At 30.8% G+C, this 23499-nt stretch overlaps 5 protein-coding genes across 6 annotated transcripts; 3 read left to right on the forward strand and 2 right to left on the reverse strand.

Annotated features, from left to right (window-relative positions):
- Positions 1-518: 518 nt before the first annotated feature.
- Positions 519-1700, forward strand: LOC145755662 (beta-1,3-galactosyltransferase 5-like). The gene is made up of 3 exons (XM_082571914.1): positions 519-693; positions 797-1022; positions 1097-1700. The coding sequence occupies exons 1-3, from the start codon at positions 519-521 to the stop codon at positions 1698-1700; spliced, it is 1005 nt and encodes a 334-aa protein (XP_082428040.1).
- Positions 1701-1928: 228 nt separating this feature from the next.
- On the reverse strand, positions 1929-3217 carry LOC145755663 (mammalian ependymin-related protein 1-like). Its single transcript, XM_082571915.1, has 6 exons — positions 3151-3217; positions 3052-3086; positions 2771-2905; positions 2418-2610; positions 2089-2191; positions 1929-1998 (listed from the first exon to the last, which is right to left on the reverse strand). Exons 1-6 carry the CDS (start codon positions 3215-3217, stop codon positions 1929-1931), a joined length of 603 nt encoding a protein of 200 aa, XP_082428041.1.
- Positions 3218-4026: 809 nt separating this feature from the next.
- LOC145755664 (mammalian ependymin-related protein 1-like) lies at positions 4027-5173 on the forward strand. Its single transcript, XM_082571916.1, has 6 exons — positions 4027-4096; positions 4181-4215; positions 4300-4434; positions 4637-4817; positions 4905-4995; positions 5107-5173. Exons 1-6 carry the CDS (start codon positions 4027-4029, stop codon positions 5171-5173), a joined length of 579 nt encoding a protein of 192 aa, XP_082428042.1.
- A 3960-nt stretch (positions 5174-9133) lies between these two features.
- LOC145754538 (paired box protein Pax-9-like) lies at positions 9134-15679 on the forward strand. Of its 2 annotated transcripts, XM_082570603.1 has the most exons (6): positions 9134-9263; positions 9461-9639; positions 11730-12398; positions 13934-14172; positions 14256-14574; positions 14992-15679. In XM_082570603.1, exons 2-6 carry the CDS (start codon positions 9543-9545, stop codon positions 15066-15068), a joined length of 1401 nt encoding a protein of 466 aa, XP_082426729.1. In that variant the 5' UTR covers positions 9134-9263; positions 9461-9542; the 3' UTR covers positions 15069-15679. The 2 variants fall into 2 exon arrangements, with proteins under 2 accessions (XP_082426729.1, XP_082426728.1); XM_082570602.1 differs by lacking the exons at positions 9134-9263; positions 9461-9639 and adding an exon at positions 11181-11422.
- A 1077-nt stretch (positions 15680-16756) lies between these two features.
- LOC145754799 (mitochondrial 2-oxodicarboxylate carrier-like) lies at positions 16757-23432 on the reverse strand. Its single transcript, XM_082570922.1, has 12 exons — positions 23363-23432; positions 22813-22850; positions 22298-22433; positions 21444-21492; positions 21209-21292; positions 20949-21015; positions 20749-20808; positions 19832-19942; positions 18765-18929; positions 17220-17401; positions 17078-17130; positions 16757-16990 (listed from the first exon to the last, which is right to left on the reverse strand). Exons 3-12 carry the CDS (start codon positions 22410-22412, stop codon positions 16926-16928), a joined length of 951 nt encoding a protein of 316 aa, XP_082427048.1. The 5' UTR covers positions 22413-22433; positions 22813-22850; positions 23363-23432; the 3' UTR covers positions 16757-16925.
- Positions 23433-23499: the final 67 nt, after the last annotated feature.

Genomic DNA, 23499 nt, shown 5'->3' on the forward strand with positions numbered 1-23499 from the left:
TTTTAGACGTTAAAAATAGGAAATTTTTAGACGTTAAAAATGATTAATATTTTATATCGATAAAACTATAAACAGGAAGTTATAATGACATTAAATTACACTGCCAAAAAATTAACACAATAAACAAAATTTAATATATAAATATTGCTTATAGTGTATTCTAAAATAGTAGAAATACGAAGTAAAGTTTCAACAAAAATTTTAAAGGTTAGGTTATAATACACATCTTCATGCAAAAGATGATTTATGTAATAAAAAACATCAGCCTTATTAAATTGTTTATGGTTATGTTATTTATTTTAAATATTAACCTTATTTTAACCATCCTTAAGCGAGGAAAAGAAATACAACAAATCAAAACGTAAGTAAAGCAGAATGATAACTGTATCATAAAAGAAAAGACCGTATAATTTTGTTTATATTGAAAACCTTTTTGTCTTGACAGGCAAAAAAATCATGTTCACACAAACAGCAAAATATTAAAACAACCTAAAAACAATCTAGGCCTACACATTATTATGCCAGAAACCCTGGCCTTAAAGAAAAAGAATACTTCAATACGCTCAGGTCCGGAAAAGGATTGGTTATTAGATAAGCCAAGGCAAGCAATGGATTTTATATATCTCCCAACAAAACGCAATGACTCTAGTTTCTTGGAAGTTGAATGCAAAAACAATAAAATTAGAAGTAGCGGTAGGTTCATGTTTATTCTATTATCAAAATTTAATTTAAGGCACAACTCTGTGTAATTATTTTTTCTAATTACTTTTACTGAAAAGTTTTTATTACAATTTAGTCAAAAATTGGGAGCTTGTAATCGTGGTAAAATCGACAGCAAAAAACTATGACAGACGCGTATCTATACGACAAACGTGGGGCAAATACCAAAAAGTTAAAAAGTGGATTATAACAATCGTGTTTCTTGTTGGTACTGTAGCAGATCAAAAATTGCAAACTAAAATTGCAAAAGAAAGTAAAAAGTTTAACGACATGTTACAATACAACGGTTCTGATGAATATAGGTAAATACAGGTTTTAAATAAACTGACATTTAAAAACTGATAACTTCTTGGTACAAAAATCTAATTTCTTGCAGCAATTTGCCAATTAAACTGTTAAGCGGAATGCAATGGGTTATACAACAAAATTTTTCTAACGATACAATATATGCCTCTTGCGACGACGACTTTGTAGTCAACCTAGGCGGTTTGATACAAGCCATTGAAGAGGAAATATTGGGTACAATGATTTCCACAAAACAAACGCCAACAACTACAATGTTGAAACTCTCACTTATTTGTGTTTTTGCACTTAAAACTAGTGATCAACCGCATAGAAGAAATGTCAGCAAATACCAAGTTTCAAAGAGCGAATACTCGCAAGATATTTACCCAGTTTATTGTGCTGGAGGACTGTACATAATGTCAGTTAAGTTTATGACCAAACTTTATCAAAAATCACGACTTTTTCGGACTTTTCCAATGGATGACGCATGGCTAACTGGGGTAGTGCGAGAGCACCTTAAAGAAGGTGACTCGAATATTAAAAAATTTAACAAATCAAAATATTTGGTGATCCACCTTTGGGGAAATAACCAGAGAAAAGACATCGGGCTTTTAGTGCAACGACATTGGAGAAAGTGGAGGATTATAATACAACGATTGCCTCATTGTATTGATAAATCAAAATTAAAAACTTAGTGTAATTTGCGCAATTTGATTATATTTCACTATTTAAAATTTGCTGTGTGACTTTATTCTATATAATCTTATCTTCTAGTTTAGTTTTGCAATTAAATATGACACAGCTTTATTATAATGCCAAATTTATTATGAATAAAATTTTTAGCAACTATCACTTTGCATTAGACCCAAATTACACTTTTAATACAAATTATGATAAACTTAGAGGATCGTCTAATAAAGGAATTACTTTCTACACTCCATCGGAACATCGAAGATGTTGGGATCATTCAATCCAAGAGTTACATCAAAATATCTAGAACAATAAAAATATTTAATAGATGTTTTAATAGTAACTAAAAAAAATAAACCACTCAGATGAATTGTTCTTTTAAGAAGGACTTACGATCGATGTAAACGATAATTTTGCTTAGTTTTGGAGTTATGTCCAACAAAACGGTATTGAACCGGCACACAATCAAATCTAGTCAAAGTCATACTTGCATCTCCTAAATTGTGAATTTGGTTTAGGATAAATCAGTTACCACTAAATATTGTTTTCAACTGTAAATCAATTTTTAATATTTAAATAAACAGTCTGAAAGCTTTCAACCAATATTAGCCTACTGAACAGAGCCAATATAAATTATATTTATAAAATCATTAGTTTACCAAGCTTTAACCAAAGTCAAATTTAATACCAACGTCTATAAACAAACACTAAAAAAACCTTACCAGTAAAATCTGTATCCTCTACACGGTAATCCCAAGATGCCACTATTACACCCTCCCCAACTCTTTCTGGCATTCCGATAGAACTATCACCAAGAAAATGGGCATTTTCCGGTGTTGCAATAGGGTGAAAAGAGTGAGTAAGATCAGAAATATTACAGTGTCTTGTTTTCAGATCAATCCTGTATTCCTTTTTCTATATTAAGTAAACAAAAAACACATATTATCGATGGCATTTTTATTACTCTATCTTGAATTATTTTTCGGTTTGGTTTGATACTTACTGAAATCTACTTTTTAAAAATTCATGGTCATGTAACGTTAAGAGGATACCATCTTAGAATAGTTATTCTTACCAGATCGTGACGAATGATGACGTCATATTGTGGTCGAGTTGCGTTGTCGGTACGACTTTCCAAATATCTTACTCTTTGTTCCACCGCATCATACGACATCTCTCCTCTTCGAAAGTAGTTTGTCACATGATCATACTGTCTCACAAAAATTTATTTTGGTAAGTTACTCACTTGTTTTAAAATTGTTGATAGCTTTCCAATATAAATAAAACAAAACATGCAGGATACGAAGTAACTATGTTTACTAATAATATTTAAAGAATAAATTATATTTAAATTACCTCAAAAAACCTTGCTTGAAAATAAACAGGAGCGTCTAAAACAAAAAAATGAAAAATAAAACAAAACATGTTTTTATTTCAAGAGTTTTTTTTACTTACCACATCTTTCTTCATGTTGAGCCTGAACGACTAACATCAAAGACAGAACCACAAGAGCAAATTTCATCTTAGTTTTTATTCTAATTTTTTAATAAAATAAACTAAAAATAGGTATAAATCACATAGTTTATCATGTGACTCAATACTCTAATTCTTTATTAAAAAAAGCAGACCTATTAAATCAAAACTCATGTCTTGATGTTAATTTAAATAACTGGCTTAGATTATACGTGCATCTGTTTTGTCTACACCTACGCTGTTGTAAGACCTATTCAACAATAGTTTGCAGAAACACTTGCAAAGTTTACTGTGCTGCTGCTGCAAAATTATTTCTAACCTTCGATCCTTAAAATACAAATTAACTACCGGAATAAGAGGAACGACCTCGCTTTGTCTTGAAAAATCACGCGGCTAGTATTTGCTCTTTATCATGTGAGGCAATTATATTACAAATATTAAATATGTTCTCCACTTTCATTGGTTGTAGGCTACTTTAATATACTGAGTGCAAATAAAAAGGTGCTAATCTTGCAATAATTGTTTATCAAACTGTATTTATTGCAACCGGTATCTAGAACGGTAAATGATTATTTAGTTAAATATTAGCAAACTCGAGTACACACTGTTTGCAGCAATCCTTAAGCTTATTGCAAAGCTTCCAAACTTGCATGCATGATAAAGTGTACTCTGTATTCAGTTAATAGGTATACTTATGCATTTATTCAGTCGATTACTAACAAACTAAATAAATGCATGGTAGACCATTTAGAGAATGTAAGCTTTAACTTTCAGGTTTTTCATTTTAAAGCAATGTCTGAACATTTTTGTGTTATTTAGCTTTCAGATTTTACTTTAAATTTGATATTTTTAAACAAAATGCGAGCTTGGGTTGTGTTAGCATGTGCAGTTGTTTTAGCAGTTGTTACACAGGGACAACATGGATGTCGTAAGTAATTTAAGATCATTTTTTAAATGCTTGTAACCTAAGTTAAAACTATCTAAGCTCACAAAAAATCTCTTTGATTTTTAGAAGCACCAGAAGAGTGGGAGGCTAGAACATACTTGGTAAGTATATTTGATAAACATCTTATGTTAATTTTAACATATTTAATTAGAACATTCGACAACTTATTTACCAAACCTTAACAGTTCGATCACCACCAAGAAGTATTTTTACGGGGTCATTTGTCTTATGATAAGCATGGAGAACGAGCAAGATTTATCGAAGATGTTGATGTGAACGGAACAAGGTCAGCTTACGACAACATTTACCTGTATCAAAAAGTATGTTAACTTTATTTTTATATCTTGATATAAAATTATATCAAAACTAAGCTAGGCTATAGATGGTGTGTCGAAATGAAAGATAACAACAAAATATGAGACCAAAACTAAAAAATAAACCAACTATATTCATTAAGTTTGCTACAAAACTAAACATTTCTGTTATATAAAAAAAATAAAGCAGATGTAAATTTTGTTACAGCATATGCACTACAGGATTGATCTTAAGACGAAAAAGTGTGAGAAGATTCATCTCAACCACACTTTTATACCTATCGAAGTTCACCCCAATTCCACCTTCTATGGGGAGAGTATTATTGGGTCTCTAAGCGCCCCAGGAATGGGGGTCATAGTGCAAAGCTGGGGTCATGAATTTACTGGGGGTAGGTTGAATATTAAAGACTACGACATTAACTGTTAATAGTGTAAGAAGTTAGTAAGTGGAATTTTTATGAATAATTTATTTTTAGGATTTGAGCTTCAAACCTTTACAGCTCACGGTTGTTATCCTATTCAGTCTCAATACTTTAACGAAACAGTACATTCCAAAGTTGACTATGAGTAAGCTTTTTTTAATAAAAAATATACTATTTTTTAACTTGATTTGGTGGGCTTTGCCCAGGCTAATTTTAACCTCGTTTTAATAGAATAACCTTTTTGATTTCTTTTTAGTTATGTCGACTTGACACCAGGAATAAAAGACCGAGCTGTGTTTGAACCACCAAAAGAGTGCATGTAAACTAAAGAAAAGTTAATTAAAAGAATATTTTAATTGTAACGATGATTCCTGCAAAGAAATTTTAAATTCAAGCAAATAAAGAAAAAGAAATTTAAATTCAAGCAAATAAATTTAATAAAAAGTGCGAGTTTGTTTGACGTTAGATGGCGCACTAGCAAAACAATTAAACTATATATGAAGCCTAAAATTTTACTAGTTTTAGTTTACATGACGTTGACAGAAAGCTAACGCACCTTAAATTTGCACAACTTTAAATTTTTAAGCGCAAAATTAAAACGAATTTGTATTTAATTTTAAGCATGCGTTGACCCGAAGAATGCCTGAGTTAAAAATAATTCCCTATAATTGGCTAGACCTAATTGCTGCTTGGGTTAAATGTCACAACAGTGTATTGTCGTATTACCAGTTTCATTGTTACGAAACAAACAAAACTACAAGAAGATCGCGTAATCGACCCGCCTATTCATTCAAACCTGCAGCTTTGTAGAAAGCCTAACAGGCTAAAACATCCGTTAAAAGTGTAAGCGACCCGCCCTATAAGACAAAACCTTATTGTTGATTACAATTCATTTGATGTAACGTTATATGTCATGGCTTGTGGAACGCTAATAGCAAAGACAAAGCAGCCAGCACGAGCAAATGGGACTTCGGTTCAATCAAGTTACGCCAACCCTAAAAATTACTTTTTATCTGCTTCTTTTCGCATCATTTCCGCCAGCCTTGTAAACGTGCCCTTGTGTAAGCTATCTGCCATGCAGCGACGATCCTGTATGGAAGATTTAATTGTGATTAAAAGAACCGAGATGATTTAAAGTGATGAGTGCCGTATCATATCAAGGCGTCGGCTTTTCAGTGTTAATTGTCCAAACCTAATTCGTGACACTGACCGGTTTGCATATAGTGACTGTTAACCATATTGCAATAACCACAAACAGCTCGTAATCGATATATTTATAGGTCTAAAGTTGCGCGTTTTTAATTTAGCTTTTAAGAGTTTAAAGACTGTTTCAGATACTCGAGACAGGCACAAATATAAATGTGACAAAAGCGCGGTTTGAAAGCGAAAAACTGATATAACCGATCTTGATAATTTTAAAAATATAGTTTTAGCAGGAAACGGGGTGAAGTGTCTTTCAGAAACGAATTTCCTTTATGTCTATTACTAATGACAGGCCCATAGAAATAGGTTTGGCACGTACGAAAACAAAAATCTTAAAAGAAATATTTTTCGCGTTAAAATGAGGTTGTGTCGTCAATGCCGCACACAGTAAGGCTTACGAATATTTTGGTTGTCGTATGGTCTTTGCCATAATTAATCAAGCATGGTGGTCCATAGAAATCATCATCAATTTCGACGTAGTTTTGAAATAGGGAAGCCGCGGTGAAAGGTGACTGTTTAGCGGGTAAATGTCTTACTAACGCCAAAATCCGATAAATTTCTGGCCATCTCGCGCTATAAGGCCTGTAATTCGACACCAGTGAATCATAGATCGTTTTTTTGGCTTGCCTAAATCAACAAAAACCCTCAGAATGTTTTTTCTTGGCCAAATTAAGCGACACAATGTATTGTCTCTCACGCGACGCGAAAATCACAAAAACAAACAAATTCTTTTTTGCTCGACGCAATAATAACTGAAAAACAAATCGCCTCCATTTTGAAAGTGACAAAAAAGGGAAATCCCCTCAGACCACCCTTTTCCAGCAACAATGACTTATAAAAAAATTTTAGTAACTCCTTAAAAATAACTCGACCTAACATTTAATGTGATTTTAAATAACACAAATTGCTTTAATAAATATCACAGTTGTAAATAAATAAGACAGTTAATTGTTCTTTTTAAGAGTTAACCCCACTCGAAATTCTTGTTTTAATCACCCCACTGGACAGAAATCTAATCCGGGGCTGGGTTCGTGTTTCAATAATCCTAAACCCCAAATTAAATCGCTTAAAAATTTCGTCCAGAATTTGTGTTGATTTAAAAGTCTAGCTTGCTTAAAAGATTTAAGTGTTTAAGATGACGTCGTTTAAATAGGATTTTAAGCAATGTAGTTTGTTTGTTAGACTGGAGACAGTGTCCTCAGCGCATTTGTCAATACCTAAGTGGACCCTTAATTAATGGATGCATCAACTAAAAACGTATGTCTTAAAATGGAATGCAATGCTTCACAAAATTGAAAAAAATTTACCCAAGTATTAAATTTTTTTAGTCATTTTTAGCCTTTTTAGAAATGCATGTTTTTGCATAGTTTCGTTTTGACCCTTTGCACTTTTTTCGTTTTAAAAGAAGATGAAAAAAAAACAAACATTCTTCGACTAACCCCTTTGAAAAAAATTGTTATGTTTTAGAAAATAAGCAGCCCACCCGTACTTGAATATTTTCAACCAAATGTTGTACAGCGTTTGTCATTTAAAATCCTGTTTTGCGAATGCGATATGGCAGAATGTAGGATTCTTAATTCGGTGTTGTGAATAGTTGAAATTAGGCGTGACCTTTTCCTATTACGATAAATACTTCGTCACCTTTTTACGATTTCAGACAAAGTTGAGACTTAAAAGATATCAGCACATTTCAAAATAAATTTTCAGAATAAATGTTGTAATTAATCAACTAGATATATACAACCAGTCAGTACGCAAAACTCACACACAGAATTCTACAATTATGACGTCACGATAACTTGATGACGTCACGAAAGTGGCGCAAAAGTATAACGTGTGAAGGTATTACGATCCAGTTTTCCCACGTGCTTTGGGTTTGTTTTAGCGTCGAAGAAAAATCGTCGATGGAAGCTGCTGACAAGACGGCAAAGAGAAACCCGATACTGTGTAATCGAAATGTTTATACGATCAGGAATGAGCTGCCAAAATGCTAGTTTATTTTCTCCCTTGCTTTTCTTCAGGACGAATATTTATAAGGCGAGGGAAGTAAGGGTGAAATGAACGGCAAATATTTTTAGATTTCGTCAATAAAAAATTTAGAAAAGTTTTTTCTTGTCTCAAAATTGTTTTTTAAAAGTTCCAATTCTAAAAAAATTTTTGTGACTTCTTGCTTTTCTTGGAATTGAATAAATGTCATTTTAAAGGCGCGTCAGTAAAAAAGTAACTTCTATTGTAAGAATATTACATTGACCTTTAAAAAATTTACGAAAAATATTTTTACCCCAATAGGTTTTTAAGCAAAAAATAATTAAATATAGAAATAAAGTTCGAAAAAAATGAACACGTTTTACAAATTATTACGCAACGCGCAGGTGCACCAAAATATGCTTACGTCACAAAGTACCCCATTGTCTCAGCGAGCCAATAAGAAAAGATTAAATCAAAGATAGAGTTGTACAAGTTTTAGAAGATCAAAAAAATTTAAAGTTTTTTATTCTGTTGACCATATAGCGGAAATAACAAAGTAACTGTGACTTCCTATCTATAAATTTCTTTGAGAATATTTTTTAAAAACTTTAAATACTAGATTTAAAAAAAACACGTGTTTGATTGTACTATTTTGATATAAAGAAAGGTAAAAAACATGTCAAAAACGTGGGTTTAAATTTTTACCTATTAACAAAATTATTCTTAAGTAATTTTTTCTTAATTACAAAATATTGCAAGTTTGAAAAAAATTTTCAAGTTCATGAAAAACTAAAATATTTACAATAATAACGAAAGCAAATTAAGTACAATCTTTAAATAGCGTATTTATATAAAAAAGCGGGACAAGCTTCTATAAAAAAATTCCTAAGCCCCCTTTCAATCAATTCTATTTAAAAATAAGACAGGCTTAAGAATTAGACCACTTACGTTTAAAAATTTACCTGATAATCTTAAATTCCTACAATCTGCCACGTATGAGAGAAATCCGTAGAAATTACGGTTCGCCTTACCTAGTGAAATCATAAGGGTATAAGTATATGAAGTCACGTGACTCTTTTGGGGTAAAAAAGGCATGAAGCTCCAAGCGTTAGAGCAAAGTTTGGGTATTGATAAGGGCCCCCTATCTCTATTAAGTCGTATTAAGATACATAACAACAACGAGACTTGTTCCATTTTAAGCGGAATTTAAAGTTTATTTAAAAGTAAAGAAAGTTTAAAACGGTAAGATTTATTTTTATTTTAAACTTTAATTTTTTTTAACAACTTTAAAATATATTTTTTTAAACTTAGGTAAAATAATAATTTATTTAAAATAAAATAACATTTTTGTTAAAGAAAATAAAATTGTAATTTAAATTAAAAACAGTCTAAAATTTCTACATAGTGTTTGAAATTTATTTTCTCTTTTGTTTTTTCAGCGAAGAAAAAACATTCTATAGACTGGCATCGAATCGCGACATTTTGATAAATACAAGCAGCATACCAACATAAAGTCAAAGTATGATTAACATGCAAACCCCAACTCAGAATCAACCAGTAACATTTAGTGCACCTCTGCCTAACACTGGAATGATGTCAATGATACCAACGACTGGAAGTAAGTTTGTTTTTTATAATTTTAAGACTAAGTCAAGTTTGTAACTTTTTAGAAATTATGTCAGAAAAATTTTAAGTTATTTTTAGGTATTTTGACTTAGAAAAATAATTAAAACATGTTTGTAAAATAAATTAAGACAGATAGAAAAAAAATAATTTTAAAAAGTCAAATTGCTAGTTTATCCAAACAAAAAAAATTCTTAAAAGTTATTTTCAGCTTATACTATAAGAAAGATAGCAAAATTATAACCTTAATAAAAAAAATATATTTAAAAATAAATTTGTCCTTTTTTAATTTTAACAACCAAATTAATAAAGTAATAGACAGAATTATTTGCTTGTTTTAAAAATAAAAGCAGTTTAAAAAAATCTTTTGTTTTAATAAAAACATTTAAAAAAATTAAATTAACTAACATTTTTTTTAAATAATCCTTATAGAAACATTATTTTCTACATGCCTATAATACTTTCGAAAAACAAAAATAGACATAGATATTAAGCTGGTGGCCCTCTTCAGAAGTGAAAGTTAGCACAACAAGATTTTACTCGTGGCGTCGGTTAAGAAAATTGTGATTTTAATATCACCCGCACATCACATACTAGTTATCATAAGCTATACGCACGAGCAGATATGCCGCCTAATTTACCATGTATTTCAAAGCACGAATGTTTGTGATTAAAACGCTTTTATCTGGGTTATTATATGTTTAGGGGCGGTCAATTCGTCATGATCTAAGAATTGTGCTGGTGTATTTAACCAATGCTTTTTTATGGTAGACAAAATATAAATTTTTAATAGAAAAGGGCTTTTGGACTTATACTACAGATACTAAAATTCAATTTTTTACAAATTATTGTACTGTGACTAATTTTTTTCCAATTTTTTAACAATACTTGTTATTTAGCAAAGTGTGCCACAATTTTGATACATCACCCCGATAACACGCGCACACAAAAACGCATTGACATATCGCCATTGAAAATAAACGCCACCATTATTCCTAATACCCCACACAAAAAACTCAATAAACACTTGGTGCTATCAGCGCAAATCCATCTATCTAGTTTATTTGCGGGATTAGGCGATAAATTTTGCTAGGTGCTTTTTATTATTTTAGTCGATTTAATTTAAAGTAAGGGAGGGGGTTTGAAGAGTGGGAACACAAAGGATCTTGTTTGAAAAAGACCTATATCGTTTCGAGTCGGGGCGGGTAGAGCATTGTGTGAAACGTACGCAATGGTGTCAAATACTAGCACAAAAGCCAGCCTCTAAACGATACGACAAAGCAAATACGTTGTCGAACAAAAAGTAGCTATCTGTGGTAGGAGGTACAGTACACAAGTAAGGCCGGGTCGTGTAATGTTAGTTTGTTTAAATAACTGTTTATGGTACAATGTCTATAAACAATTATCGCTATCAGTTTTAGACACCTTGCAAAAAAATAAATATTAATTTAAAGTATGATGAATATGTCGATATAGTAGAAAATAAAAACTAGATAATTATGATAAATTTAAGTTGCTGATTGTTCAAATTGAAAGTTGATTTAAAAAATAAATAAAATTTTTTATCAGTATAACCAAAAAGAAAGAAATGTAAATTTTGACGCTTGTGTTTTTCGGTTTAACAGAGTACAAGTAAAAACTAAACAAATTAAATTATAAATCAAAATCAAAAATGATTTCTTGTTTGAGGCAAACGGTTGGGTTAGACCCGAAATCGTTAACACCAGCTGAAAGATTATCAATAAACAGATTGCAAGCCAAACACAAAGAAATTTTGGGTACTTTTAAAATAACAAAAAAAAACTTTTTGTCAATTTATGTACAATATTTTAACCCACAAAACAAATTTTTTTATAGAAGACATAATTTTCAAATTACAATAAAGTATTGTTTCGCCATTTTGTTACAATATTTTGTGAATAACTTGCTACAAAATAACTTCATATTTAAAAATGCCCAAAGAAATGTTTTTCCCTTGTTATACTCCTATTTTTCAAAATTATTTATATCAATTAAATTTAGTTTTTAAATTTTTTTTTTAAAAGTCGATTTTTTGTTCTTTTTTTTAACAAGTTTAATTTTTAGATCAAACTTTCGGAGAAGTGAACCAACTTGGCGGAGTGTTTGTGAATGGTCGACCTTTGCCCAACACAATTCGACTTAAAATCATCGAACTTGCTCAGCTCGGGATTCGACCTTGCGACATCAGTCGACAACTACGAGTGTCCCACGGCTGTGTCAGTAAAATCCTGGCGCGCTACAACGAGACCGGGTCGATACTTCCCGGTGCGATCGGGGGCAGTAAACCGAGGGTGACAACCCCCGGAGTGGTTCAGGCAATTAAAGAATACAAAATAAGAGACCCAGGGATTTTTGCTTGGGAGATACGAGACAGACTTTTGAGCGATACAATTTGTGACAAATACAATGTACCTTCAGTAAGCTCAATCAGTCGAATTTTACGAAATAAAATCGGCAACGTTCTGCACCCTAACAACCCTCTTAACCCCAACTACGTCCCGGCTCCTAACGGCCAGCCCGACAACCCCCTCCCCCCGCATTCGAACGCAATGCGCCCGATGTACAACAGCCCGATCTACCCACCCTATGTTGTGCCACATTCAACTAAACCCAGTATACCCAATTCAGCAGGGGGAGGGCCGTTAAGGAATTCACCCATTCACCACCCTTTCTATTCACATTCTGTTACCGAAATTTTAGGGTTCCCGCGTTTCGATCAACCTCATAACCAAGGTAAGATACATTATAAAAAAGATAGAATTTTTCTTATAGTATTTCAAGTTAAATGTTAGGCTAGGCATATGTTTTCTGTAGTTATCAAAACAAGTTAAAATGGAGTAACCATTTCTCATACTCCATTTAATCTAATAGGACAACAATTATTTAGTTTACAAAAGCTATAATTGATCATTCGTTTGATGTTGGAATCGCTCTTAAATTGTTTACACAAGTTGGTATAAATAATCACGCGTATGCAATATTAGAATGAGATTTCATGGCGTGATGCTACGCTAAAAACTGTGTATATAGCAAAGTCACGCCAAAATGAAAGTAGCGTTACCTTCCCAGTACTAGAGATATAAAAACATTAAAATGCTTAAGTATGCCGATTAACGTAAATTGTTTTTTTATCAAAATTTAAAAATCAAACATGTCCAAGTAAATTTTTCTAAAAAAAAATGTTTTTTTTAAGGATGATACCTTTTTAAATAGTACCAAAAAAGTTTAATAATTTACTAAAGTTCCTAAAAAATTCGATTTTCAATTTTACAAAGAACAAACTATCGAGTTACATTAAAATTAAGGCAAAGCGGTTTAATCGAAATCTCATCTTACTTGCTCGAGAAATTCCACAACCCAGCTGATTGGAATTCAATTACAGATCAGTTAATTGTGCAACAAATGAAAATAAAACGAAAACACTTCGATTTTCACAAGCCGTAAAAATATAGTAATGCAACATTTTTAAACTCTATAAAAACTGGTTATTAAAATATACTACCTTCAATAACTAAGCAGAAAGGGTATCATTAAAATCAGAAGCTTAAAAAACGCCCATTTATGTAAAAATCTTAGGTAATTTTTTTGGAAAAAAAGTCATATTTTCTAACTGTTCATAAAATACGGGCAATCGCCCGCGTTAATGATATTTCAATTCGCCATATTGTTTTTCGCGAGTAAATGAACCTTAAAAAGACGGCTCGCGCATCTTAAATACCGGATTTTAACGCAAAATACGAGGCATGCATTATGCATATACGCCTGGCAGTAACCCCTATAACAAGACAGTGAAATGTAGCCCTTCATGCCATACCTTTTTGGTCTGGGTTGTTACATTTAAAAAGGTTTTGGCCACTTAGTAACAATCATTAACGCCTGGTCTAAAGCAATTCATCCGAAATTCGAGGGATTTGGTTTTGAAATTGGCCTTAAAGTTTCGCAATCAAGGCGTGCTGTTTGCCTTTGCATGCAATTGCGCCCGTGCACAACTTGTTCTTGCTGATATATGATGTGAAAGTGAAATTAAAACTACCGTTCATGCATATCTTGCAATGAATAGATAACAAAGAGGCCTGGGAATTTTAAAAGGTTCATTTGTAACAAAAAAAGTTTGTTACAAGAAGGATTTACAACCCCTAACTAATTTAGTTTTTCGTAGATTCCAATTTCAGTCATTTTATGCAACATTAAAGCAGAATCTGCGCAAAAAGTGAATTAAAATATAATATTTTTATGCAAGAAAACTATCAAACTTTTTATCTTTTCAGGTATGCCACCTCATTCAAATTCGATGTTTTTGGACAGCGCAACTTCAACCAGCGCCAACTCTTATCATCATCAGCTAATGCCAGTAAGCGTGCCCTCTATGATTCCAAAAATAGAGGAATGGAGTAACGTGACTGCATATGGCGTAACGCCGCCTACGCAGGCGACTTCGGTAAATTTAAACGGCGTGGAAAAGAATACGGCTAGGGAAGTTGCAACACTACAAGCAACATCTAGTGAGGTATGTTATGCAAATATAAGCTGTGAATTAATTTAAAACTCTGAAAATCATTACAAAATATAACATATTGTGCTTTTTTACAGAACCGCCCAATGCACCAAGTTACTAGTGCCGGTACTTCGTACTCTGCACCACATCACAATCCACTCTTTGTGACATCGAGTACATCGGTACCCCAACACCCAATTAGCACTTACCCACAGTCTGCTTATATGCCTCCTTACGGGCACCCAAATGCTTGGCAACAACAGCCTGTTGGTTTGCCCCATCCTAGTACTCTTGGCAGCGTAGACCACACGATGATGATGCCTCACGCGCATGATCATAGCATGCATCATAATATTCACCAAAATGGCGGAAGTCTGGGAGGTTATGGAAAACATCACAGCACTTCGCAAGCAGGTTAGCTTTCAACATGTTTTAAATTTTAATAACAAATCTCGTGTTTAGAGTTGTGACCTATTTGTGTACACATAGGGGGTTTAACTTTGTTTGATATTTTGCCTGCCAACCAAAAATTGCAATTCGGCAAATTTTATTTTAATTTTAATCCGAATCACGATCACTTTAACGTAAATTGACCTGGCGACCTTTAATTATTCGCCATGGTATTACAAATTGCTTTATTTTGATTTGGTTGTAACAAAGCATCGGCAGTCTTTGTCAGCGGTCCGACTGTTGAAGCCGCACAGCTGTTTCGGCCGAAAACAAAGTTGATATTGCTGGCAACTGTTTTTGCCTCAGAAAGATTTAAACTTTGTATCTTAACTTTGTATTTGCCATATTTTAAATTAGTATTTAAAATGTTCTTGTATTTAGGTGAAGCAAAACTACCGAATGCTTGCAAGTCGCCAGCCGACTCAATTAATTCAGCTCATAGCGCTACCTCAACTTGATTCAAGCCAACAAAAATGCCATAAATAAAAAAAGATATTGTAACTTGCCCGCTGCTAGAGCTTTGAAGATATTGCATAAAAGAGTAAACCGAATTTCCAATAACAATATGATAGAAAAAATGAGATTTTTAGAAAAACATTCTACATAAACTGCTTTCGTTAGGCTATAGCTTATACATAATATGGCTAAATACTAGTATTGTTTAGCCATTTTATACACTGCCTTACAGTTAAAGGCCATATATGATAAAAATGTTGCTGCCTTTTAAATATATACATTGTTACTATAGTTTTTATAAGATTTAATAGTTGCAAATTCATCTTGTAATCTGCAACTAAATCTATGCAAACACATTCAATACAGAAAATATAAAAGATCACCTTTTTTGTTGATTCCTAATTTACAAGTTTCTAACTGTACTTGTTCCGTATACTTTGCCATTTTCTTTTGTTATGTATATTGTAGTAGACTTGCCTAAAAATTAACATTTATTATTTTACTTGTAGTCGCAACTAACCTTTTTATATTATTGGTATTTTTACGTTCTGTTAAAACCGATTTGGTTTATTATATCGGGCAAAGCCATTGATTGAATAAAGCTTCATTATTACACAGCACTATAATGTTGTTACAAGATTTTAGATCAGATTTTATTTATTAGTTTACTTAATAAACAATTTTAATAGAAGGGTTTTTATACCTAAAACAGTAACTTACCACATAATGTAGCCTAAGTTTTATAAGCCAGATATTATTTCAAAATAAATGGCTACTCAATAACTTAGGCCCCAACCAATAACCAAAGGTCAATCCTAAAAGATGTTTTAAATAAAAGAAATCATGATTAAACATTACTGGAAGGAAACCAGGGACTTGGCATGTCACGTGACGTAAGTTTTAAAGTCACGGTTGATTTGTAAAGTGATGCAGGATCGTCTCAGATTTCGAATTGCAATTGAGCGAAAAGTAATATTTGACGAAACATTTCGTAAAAACAATAAAAAGGAAAAACTATACTTAACTTTAAATGTCAAAAAAGGAAACTAATATGCCTATATACCTCGAATAATGTTTTTTTAATAGAACAGTTTTATTAACACCAACGCTTATTTATAATATCATTGCGCGATTTAGAGGAAAAAGAACGTGTAAAATAAATATATCTTTATGCAAAAATATATAAAAGCTGTACCCAAAAAAATCGTTAAAAATTATAAAATATTTTAAACACAAACTGAAAAAAAATATGTTGATCATAAAATGTCGATTGAAACCTAGAAAATCTAATTTGAACAATCAAAATTTAATTGAAAAAAATAAAATACACAACCTAAGATAGTTCTCGAAAAATTAATAATTTAGAATAAAAAACAAGAAATAAAATAGACAAGAAAATTATAAACCATAATAAATAAATATAAGTAAAACACCACAATTAAATATTAAATTAAAATGCATTGTATTATTTTCTTGACATAAATTAGATAGGTAAGAATTATAAAAACAATTTAATTGACATAGAAAATTTTGCAACAAATTAATTGTATTGCAGTAACTATATGAAATTAAACAAAATTTACTATTTTAACACGACAATTTTTTTATTGCACTAGCAGTATTTTAGAGGTATAACATTCCAAAATTGTACCTACCAAATACTGTAAAAAATTTCAAAAAAAAAGTCCTGATAAAAAAACTCTTAATAAATTAAACAAAAGTTAACAAAATTAAAAAACTAAATTTAAATAATTTGATTAAAAATTTTAAAATTCGATTGGATTGATATGACAAAGCAGCAAGCTCACATTTAGGATAGAAAACTTGATCAATTTCAAAATTTGGCATTTCAAATATTTTTAGGGAAATCTCTTAGCTAAATATTCGGAAAATGTTTCATAAACAAACATCATAATTGCACCACCTAAAAAATTATAAAAAAATTAAAGTTTAATGTCCATTTTATTTATTTTACATTTACAAATAAAAACTTAAAATCAAGAGTACTTACTTGGACCAAGTCTCATAAGTTTAGGGACAAGTCCCTTGTATAAGGCAAAGAACCTAAAAACAATTCAACAAATAATGTAATTTCCACAAAACAGAACACTCATAATAAAACTTAAATCTCTAAATACACATTTTTTACTTACCCTTCCTCCTTGAATATAATATACATTGCTTTATGAGCTCCATAATATTTGATCTGACCAGGAATAGGTTGAGGACCTTGTATCCTACTTTTAGCTACATCATATGGGATGTTAATAATAGAGGCAAGTGTGCCACCAGCAAGCCCCAAACCAAGTTTATAGACAGTTTTTTGAGTGTTTGACTAAAAAAATTGACATTAAAAGTTAATATAAGTGTTGGTAAGAGCAGAATGTTCAATTCCCACGATGTTAAATTCGACTCATTCATAAAAAAGTTTCCACTACGGTTGTTTACATGTGAAGCCCCCATATTACCCATGCATGGTCAAAACTCATAATGGACATGCTTTGAGAAGCATAACAACTTTACAAGATTGTCGACACAGCGTGATCAGGTTAAGTCAATGGTAAAAGAGCGTATCTGAAAGTTTCGGATGATCAACGGTTAGGCCTCAAGGAAACTAATTCAACCGTTGGGATTTTGTTTCCATTTCGATTCGATCGATTATTGATTGTTTATGTAAAAAATAGTTTTTGTTTTTTACAGAAAAAATATTCTTCGATTGTAACTAAAATGAAAACCAATTTTTAAAAAAATGGGGGTCGAAAAATAGAAAAGCCTGGTAAAAATATTTCAAAACCCTTCACAATTTTGTTGATGTCAAAATAGAATCGCGGTTTTTGTTGCGGACGTTATTGCGTGCGACAGTCGACATACTTTGTAAAGTGTAGGCGTGTAAAATTGACTTAAAAAATTAGGCTCTCCAACAAACAGAAGAACGTGCGGATATGAATGCCAGATTTTAAATCAACCGAACGACATTAATTAAATCAACGCCAAAGAAAAATTAAGCTACAAATTATGGGAGTTAGTAATTGGTGATTGTATTGTCAAAGATTTCCGAGTGTAAAAAATAAATTATTATAATAGCTAGTGAATGAAACATGGTAGCAACTAATTAGTTGTTATGAAAGAAATTATCAGAATCCGAAATAAAAAATATTAATATATAAAAGTAAATTTATAAAAAGATTTGTAACTAATTATTATTTTGATAGGTTAACAAATACCAAAAAAATTCTTTAGTTTCGGCATATAAATTCGTAATTAACTTAGTATTAAAATAACCTTAAAACAAAAAATATTATGACATTTATTAATATTTGTCCAGCTGTATGATTTGCTGGACATATAAAATAAGTTGTTTAATTTTGAAATCTGATACAACAATAGGATACAATTGTCATTCAGGCATTTTTAAATAATACCAGGTGCAAATGTTTAAAAACATCTGTTACTAGGTGGCCCAAACTATATTTGTTTCAATAGTGTTTATATGTAAAATGGTTATACATGTGATTCTATTACATGTGTTATCATTTTTGCCCAAAAAAATTATCTGATATATAAAAGATGTATAATAAAAAATTACTGACTGTAAAATTGGTTTATTTAGTTAATGCCTTGAAATAAAATAAAACCTTTGTGCCATTAGCCTAAATATTACTAACTTTAAAAAAAATATCAGGAAAAAAATATTTTACCTCAGTTTCAGGAATGTAACCTTTAAATGAATGAAAAACTCCAAAGTAAACCATGTTCCAAACTCCATGCCTACCCAGCGTAGCTGTCAACCCCCTGTTTAAACCCATCATCCCTAAACCATCAGATTTAACAATCTTTCGAGCTTTTGCAAAAGTTGATTCTTGCTAAAAACAAAAATCCAAATAAATAATTTGCAAAAAATAAAACGAAAACATTCTTTTAAATGTCAAAAAAAGATTTATGTTTGAAATTACAAAATTTGTTGAATTTAAACAACAATGATATAACAATAAAATGAATACATATTTATTATTGCATGCACCATTACTCTGTATGTAAAGGTTACCTTTAATACCCCAAATGTTATTTCAAAATAAAGTAAAGAACAAACAAAGGTGGCTCTGAGCAAATAAAAGCTATCAAAATAATCTTAATGCGATCGGCGAAATAAAATAACCAACGATAAAAGGAGAAAAAAATTGTGTCAGTCTTTTCAGGCTGGCTGAAACAAGCACCCATTGAGTTGCAGTTTGGCGTGACCGAAAAATTACCAAAAAAGCGAGTTTTGGCCCAGAGCGTCATTAGTCGCTCATTTTTATTGACTTTCGAACAACGTAAGCCACTTTTTAAAACCGGGCTCACCCACTATTGCGTGACAAGAGCCCCAGGTCGGTTAAAACTTATAACCCAATGGTCTGAGTGTTGTTTGATCAGTCTACAATGATAAGATTACCCTACGGCCCCTTCCCCATCTTTCATTTAAGTGTCAAACTAACAATAGTGACAGTTATGCCAGATATGCAAGTTCTCCATTGTGCGTCGCAGGTAAAAATAAACCCACGTACAATTAACGGGATCCAATAACCCAACGACACGCACACTTTTTCTTTTCAGGGCCCACCCAGTTAGCAACAAATTAAAAACAATTCGCAGAAAATCTGACAATAACAAATTAGCGGTATTTGCTTAGCACACGAACAGGAAACATGAATAAAAATATTTTCGGAGATAATTGTGTCGCAAGGAAGCGAGATTGGGTAATCTTAGCAAGTCATCTTTAACTTACGTCTTTTAACTTGACATCTTTTTCAGACTGTAGTTGAACTTTGACCCGCTCGAAAGGGTTGATGACAAGGGCTTCGGTGAAACCAGAGCAGAGGCCAGCCATCGAATAAACCTAAAAAAAGAATAATTTTTAATAGATAAATTCCAAAAATGGTAAAAAATGTGGTCATCCTTAAAAAATCATTACTTTTGATTACTCATATGTTTACAAATAAAATCTTATGATTTACGAGTGATGATTTAATATTTCAGCACTTTGCAAAATTTCCTTTTTAATTAATTTAATCCTTCTTGAATCTGACAAAAGAAACTGAATTAAGAAACGCGGTCTCAAAAAAATGATAAGGTCCAGTGAAAATCTTTACAATGCCAAAAAAACAAAATCCCTACGCATTTCAAGTGGGCGAATTGCTGTCAGATAATTCACGATTACAAATTCCAATCTTATTACAACGAATAAGCGCTTGCTGTCACTAAAACTATGTATTAAACTTAATAGAAAGTGTCATAATAAAAGAATGCCATTCACGCCCAATAAAGTGTGGTATAAAAAAACAATTTAATATGTTGACCAAAAGTTTTCGAAAAGAAATTGATCTGAAAAGCACACGACCAATCCATCTTATTTATCACGAGGGCTTTATCATTAAATCAACAAGTAAGCCAGTATTGGAGATTAAATGTTCAGACAAAGGTACTAGAGACTGTGCAAGCAGGGGTTTGTGTGTATAAGGAACATGTAATCGTTTGTCAATCACTGTTGTGTGATTAAGTAAGCAAACAACTTTGAATGAAAAAAATGGAATTTTAAAGTTTTCTTTTCAAAGAGCAAATATTTTTTTTCAGATCAAAAATTATGCAAAAATAAGTTTAATAAATCTACTGAATTCCTATTTAAGTGATAATCTTTATATTTACCAAAGGTGTTTTAGGACCGCCTCCACTAAAAATATCTTGATATCTTTCAAAACAAAAGAACTGAAAAATAAAAATAATACCGTTATTAAAATTTTAACTTAAAATCTATGAACAATTCAAAGAAAAAATAACAATAACATCCTACTGTTTAAAACATAGATAGTTTAAATCATTTAAAGCAAAATTAACACTGCATTCACCTTTACTGCTCGCTTTGGTGTTTCTGCCAAAATAGGAGGAAAAATTCCTTTGTAGAATGATAAAAATCTACCAGGAAAAAATCAAACAAATATTTATAAATGCTGGTCCTTAATTATATAATACCAAAGAAAAAAATTGTAGAAGTGTACCAATAATTTTTACCTACATTTACAATTAAAAACTGATTACAATTCTCTGTTATTTTATTTACAAAATATGCAAAACGATATAATTTAAATAATACAAACAGTTACCTCACCCCTCAGTTTTGTACATAGTTGAGAAACAGTGAGCAACTGATCTGTAAACAACTGCATTACCACCCCCACCTTGAAGTTGAAATCTAAAAAAACAAAAGTTTTAATTAAAAATTGAACTCCACCAATTAGCTTTGGCACCAATAGCCTCTTATTAAATTAATTTATACATGTTCTTAGTGAATTTTAATTGTTCATTTAACATATATGTACAAAGTTTTGGTTTTTTTATCTTACCTTGTTTTTACCACATCTAAGGGATGCATGATACAAATCTCCACAAGACCTAGAAAAGAAACAAAAAAATTAATTTCACATAAATACACATTTCAAATAAATATTGTGAAATAAACTGTCAAGAAACATCTGAGTCATACAAAAGCAATTCGTCATGACTAACAATTTGATCGGCCTTGAAAAACAATATTGATATATTTTAAGATGAGATCAATTAACGATGAGGTTGACAACATAGCATTGAACCATGAAATCAAACCCAAGTGGGGAAAACAGGATTGCGGGGAAGTGTGGTTACCGTTAAAGTTGCGTGACTGTCATGAAGATGTTCGGCCTCATTTGGACTGGGTTATTATTATGGTAATCGACTTTTAGTAACCTGATATTAAATGTGAATAGATGACCACTTAAGATTGAATGGGATGGGAACTTAGTTATGATGTGATGACATTTTGTCATCCATCAAGAGTAAAAGTTGTACACAGGGTAGGTACATAAAAGCACAAAAAACAAAAAGTTTTGCCATTTTTAATAAATTAAAAAAAAAACTTAAAAAACATTATTTTTCCCGTTTAGCATGCTTGTCTACGGAAAATTAAATAGTGCATTTGACCCATAACAGTTAAAACACAACAACAACAAACTTTTTTATAATTAAAGTATATATATATAAAAAGCACTTATTTTGCTGTCTATCATTATTTTCTAATAGTCCAACAGTGCCATCTAGCAGCACAAATTTCAAGCAAGAATTTTCATTTAAAATTAACCTAAACTAAGTCAAATGCAATACAAATCTATCTTAAAAATAGGTTTTTAAAGTAAATTTATAATAGTATATAAATGTTTAATACCTGCAGCACCACCAGCAGCAAGTTGTTGAGCCATTCTCTTATAAGAAGTTTTAACTTTCTCTGGTTGGTTGTTCAACATGGTTGTCGGGGTTAAAGCATTAGAGTTGTTTGCCATTTCGATTTAAATTTAATATATCTATTTAAAAACAAATTCATTTAGTCTAGTATTTATATAACTATTGTCTTTTTAAACTTCTATTTGAATTTAACTAATACACTTCACAATACATACGGTTAGTGTTAATATTGTAAACATAATATAAACATTTTCCAGGATAATATATTACACTAATTGATTCTGCTTAAATGATAAATTATACATAAATTTTTTTTATGAATTATGCAGTTCCTCTATATTCCCAATTATAAAGTAAAAACAGAACCAACTTTTAATTAATTACAGACCACCTATTATAATATTAATTTAGAAAGCAAAGTGATTGGTTCTACAATAGTAACTAAAGTTTTATTTTAAAAACTGGTAAAAATTAATTATTTATAAAAAACTAACTCACCAGTTCTATGTCTTAATTGCTTTTTATTCTTGACCTCTCTAAAAAATAAATAATAAATAAAAATAATAACAAAACCAATTAACCCAGCTGTAAATAAATTAGCATTATTGTTATTAGCACTTTAAAAAGTGTGAATAAAAACTAACATATGTTAACAAATGGCATAACAGTCATTAAAAGTGTTTTCTAGCATATTGCCTCATCTATAAATCAATGCAAAAATCAATTAAATGTTATGTTCAGGATTTAAAAAAATTTAATTATAAAAAAGTAAAATAAAAACTAATTTTAAAACAAACACAATATATATATAACATTTAAGTTAAAAATGCAATTTAAAATATAAGTATTAAGATTTTCAATCAAAGTTAGATTAATCCCAAAAGTGTATTTAAATTAAAATCAATAAATAACAATTTTAAATTATCTTAAGGAATGAGTTCGCATATCTTTTAATTCTTTTTTAGAATTGTTTGCATATAAAATTATTTAATCAATTAGTAATTTCAAAACAACTTTAAATTAAATATACTTGAAGACATGTTGTTACCTTTTAATTTCTATTAATGCCTCACAGATTTATATTATACGGTTGTTAACCTATTTTTAATCACACAAACCTGAAATACAATAATTGGTAAATATTATAAAACAACATTTCAAATATTATATAAGTAAATAATAAAA

The sequence above is a fragment of the Corella eumyota genome, chromosome 6 (genome assembly GCF_963082875.1).
Source record: "Corella eumyota chromosome 6, kaCorEumy4.1, whole genome shotgun sequence".
NCBI classification, from domain to species: Eukaryota; Metazoa; Chordata; class Ascidiacea; order Phlebobranchia; family Corellidae; genus Corella; species Corella eumyota.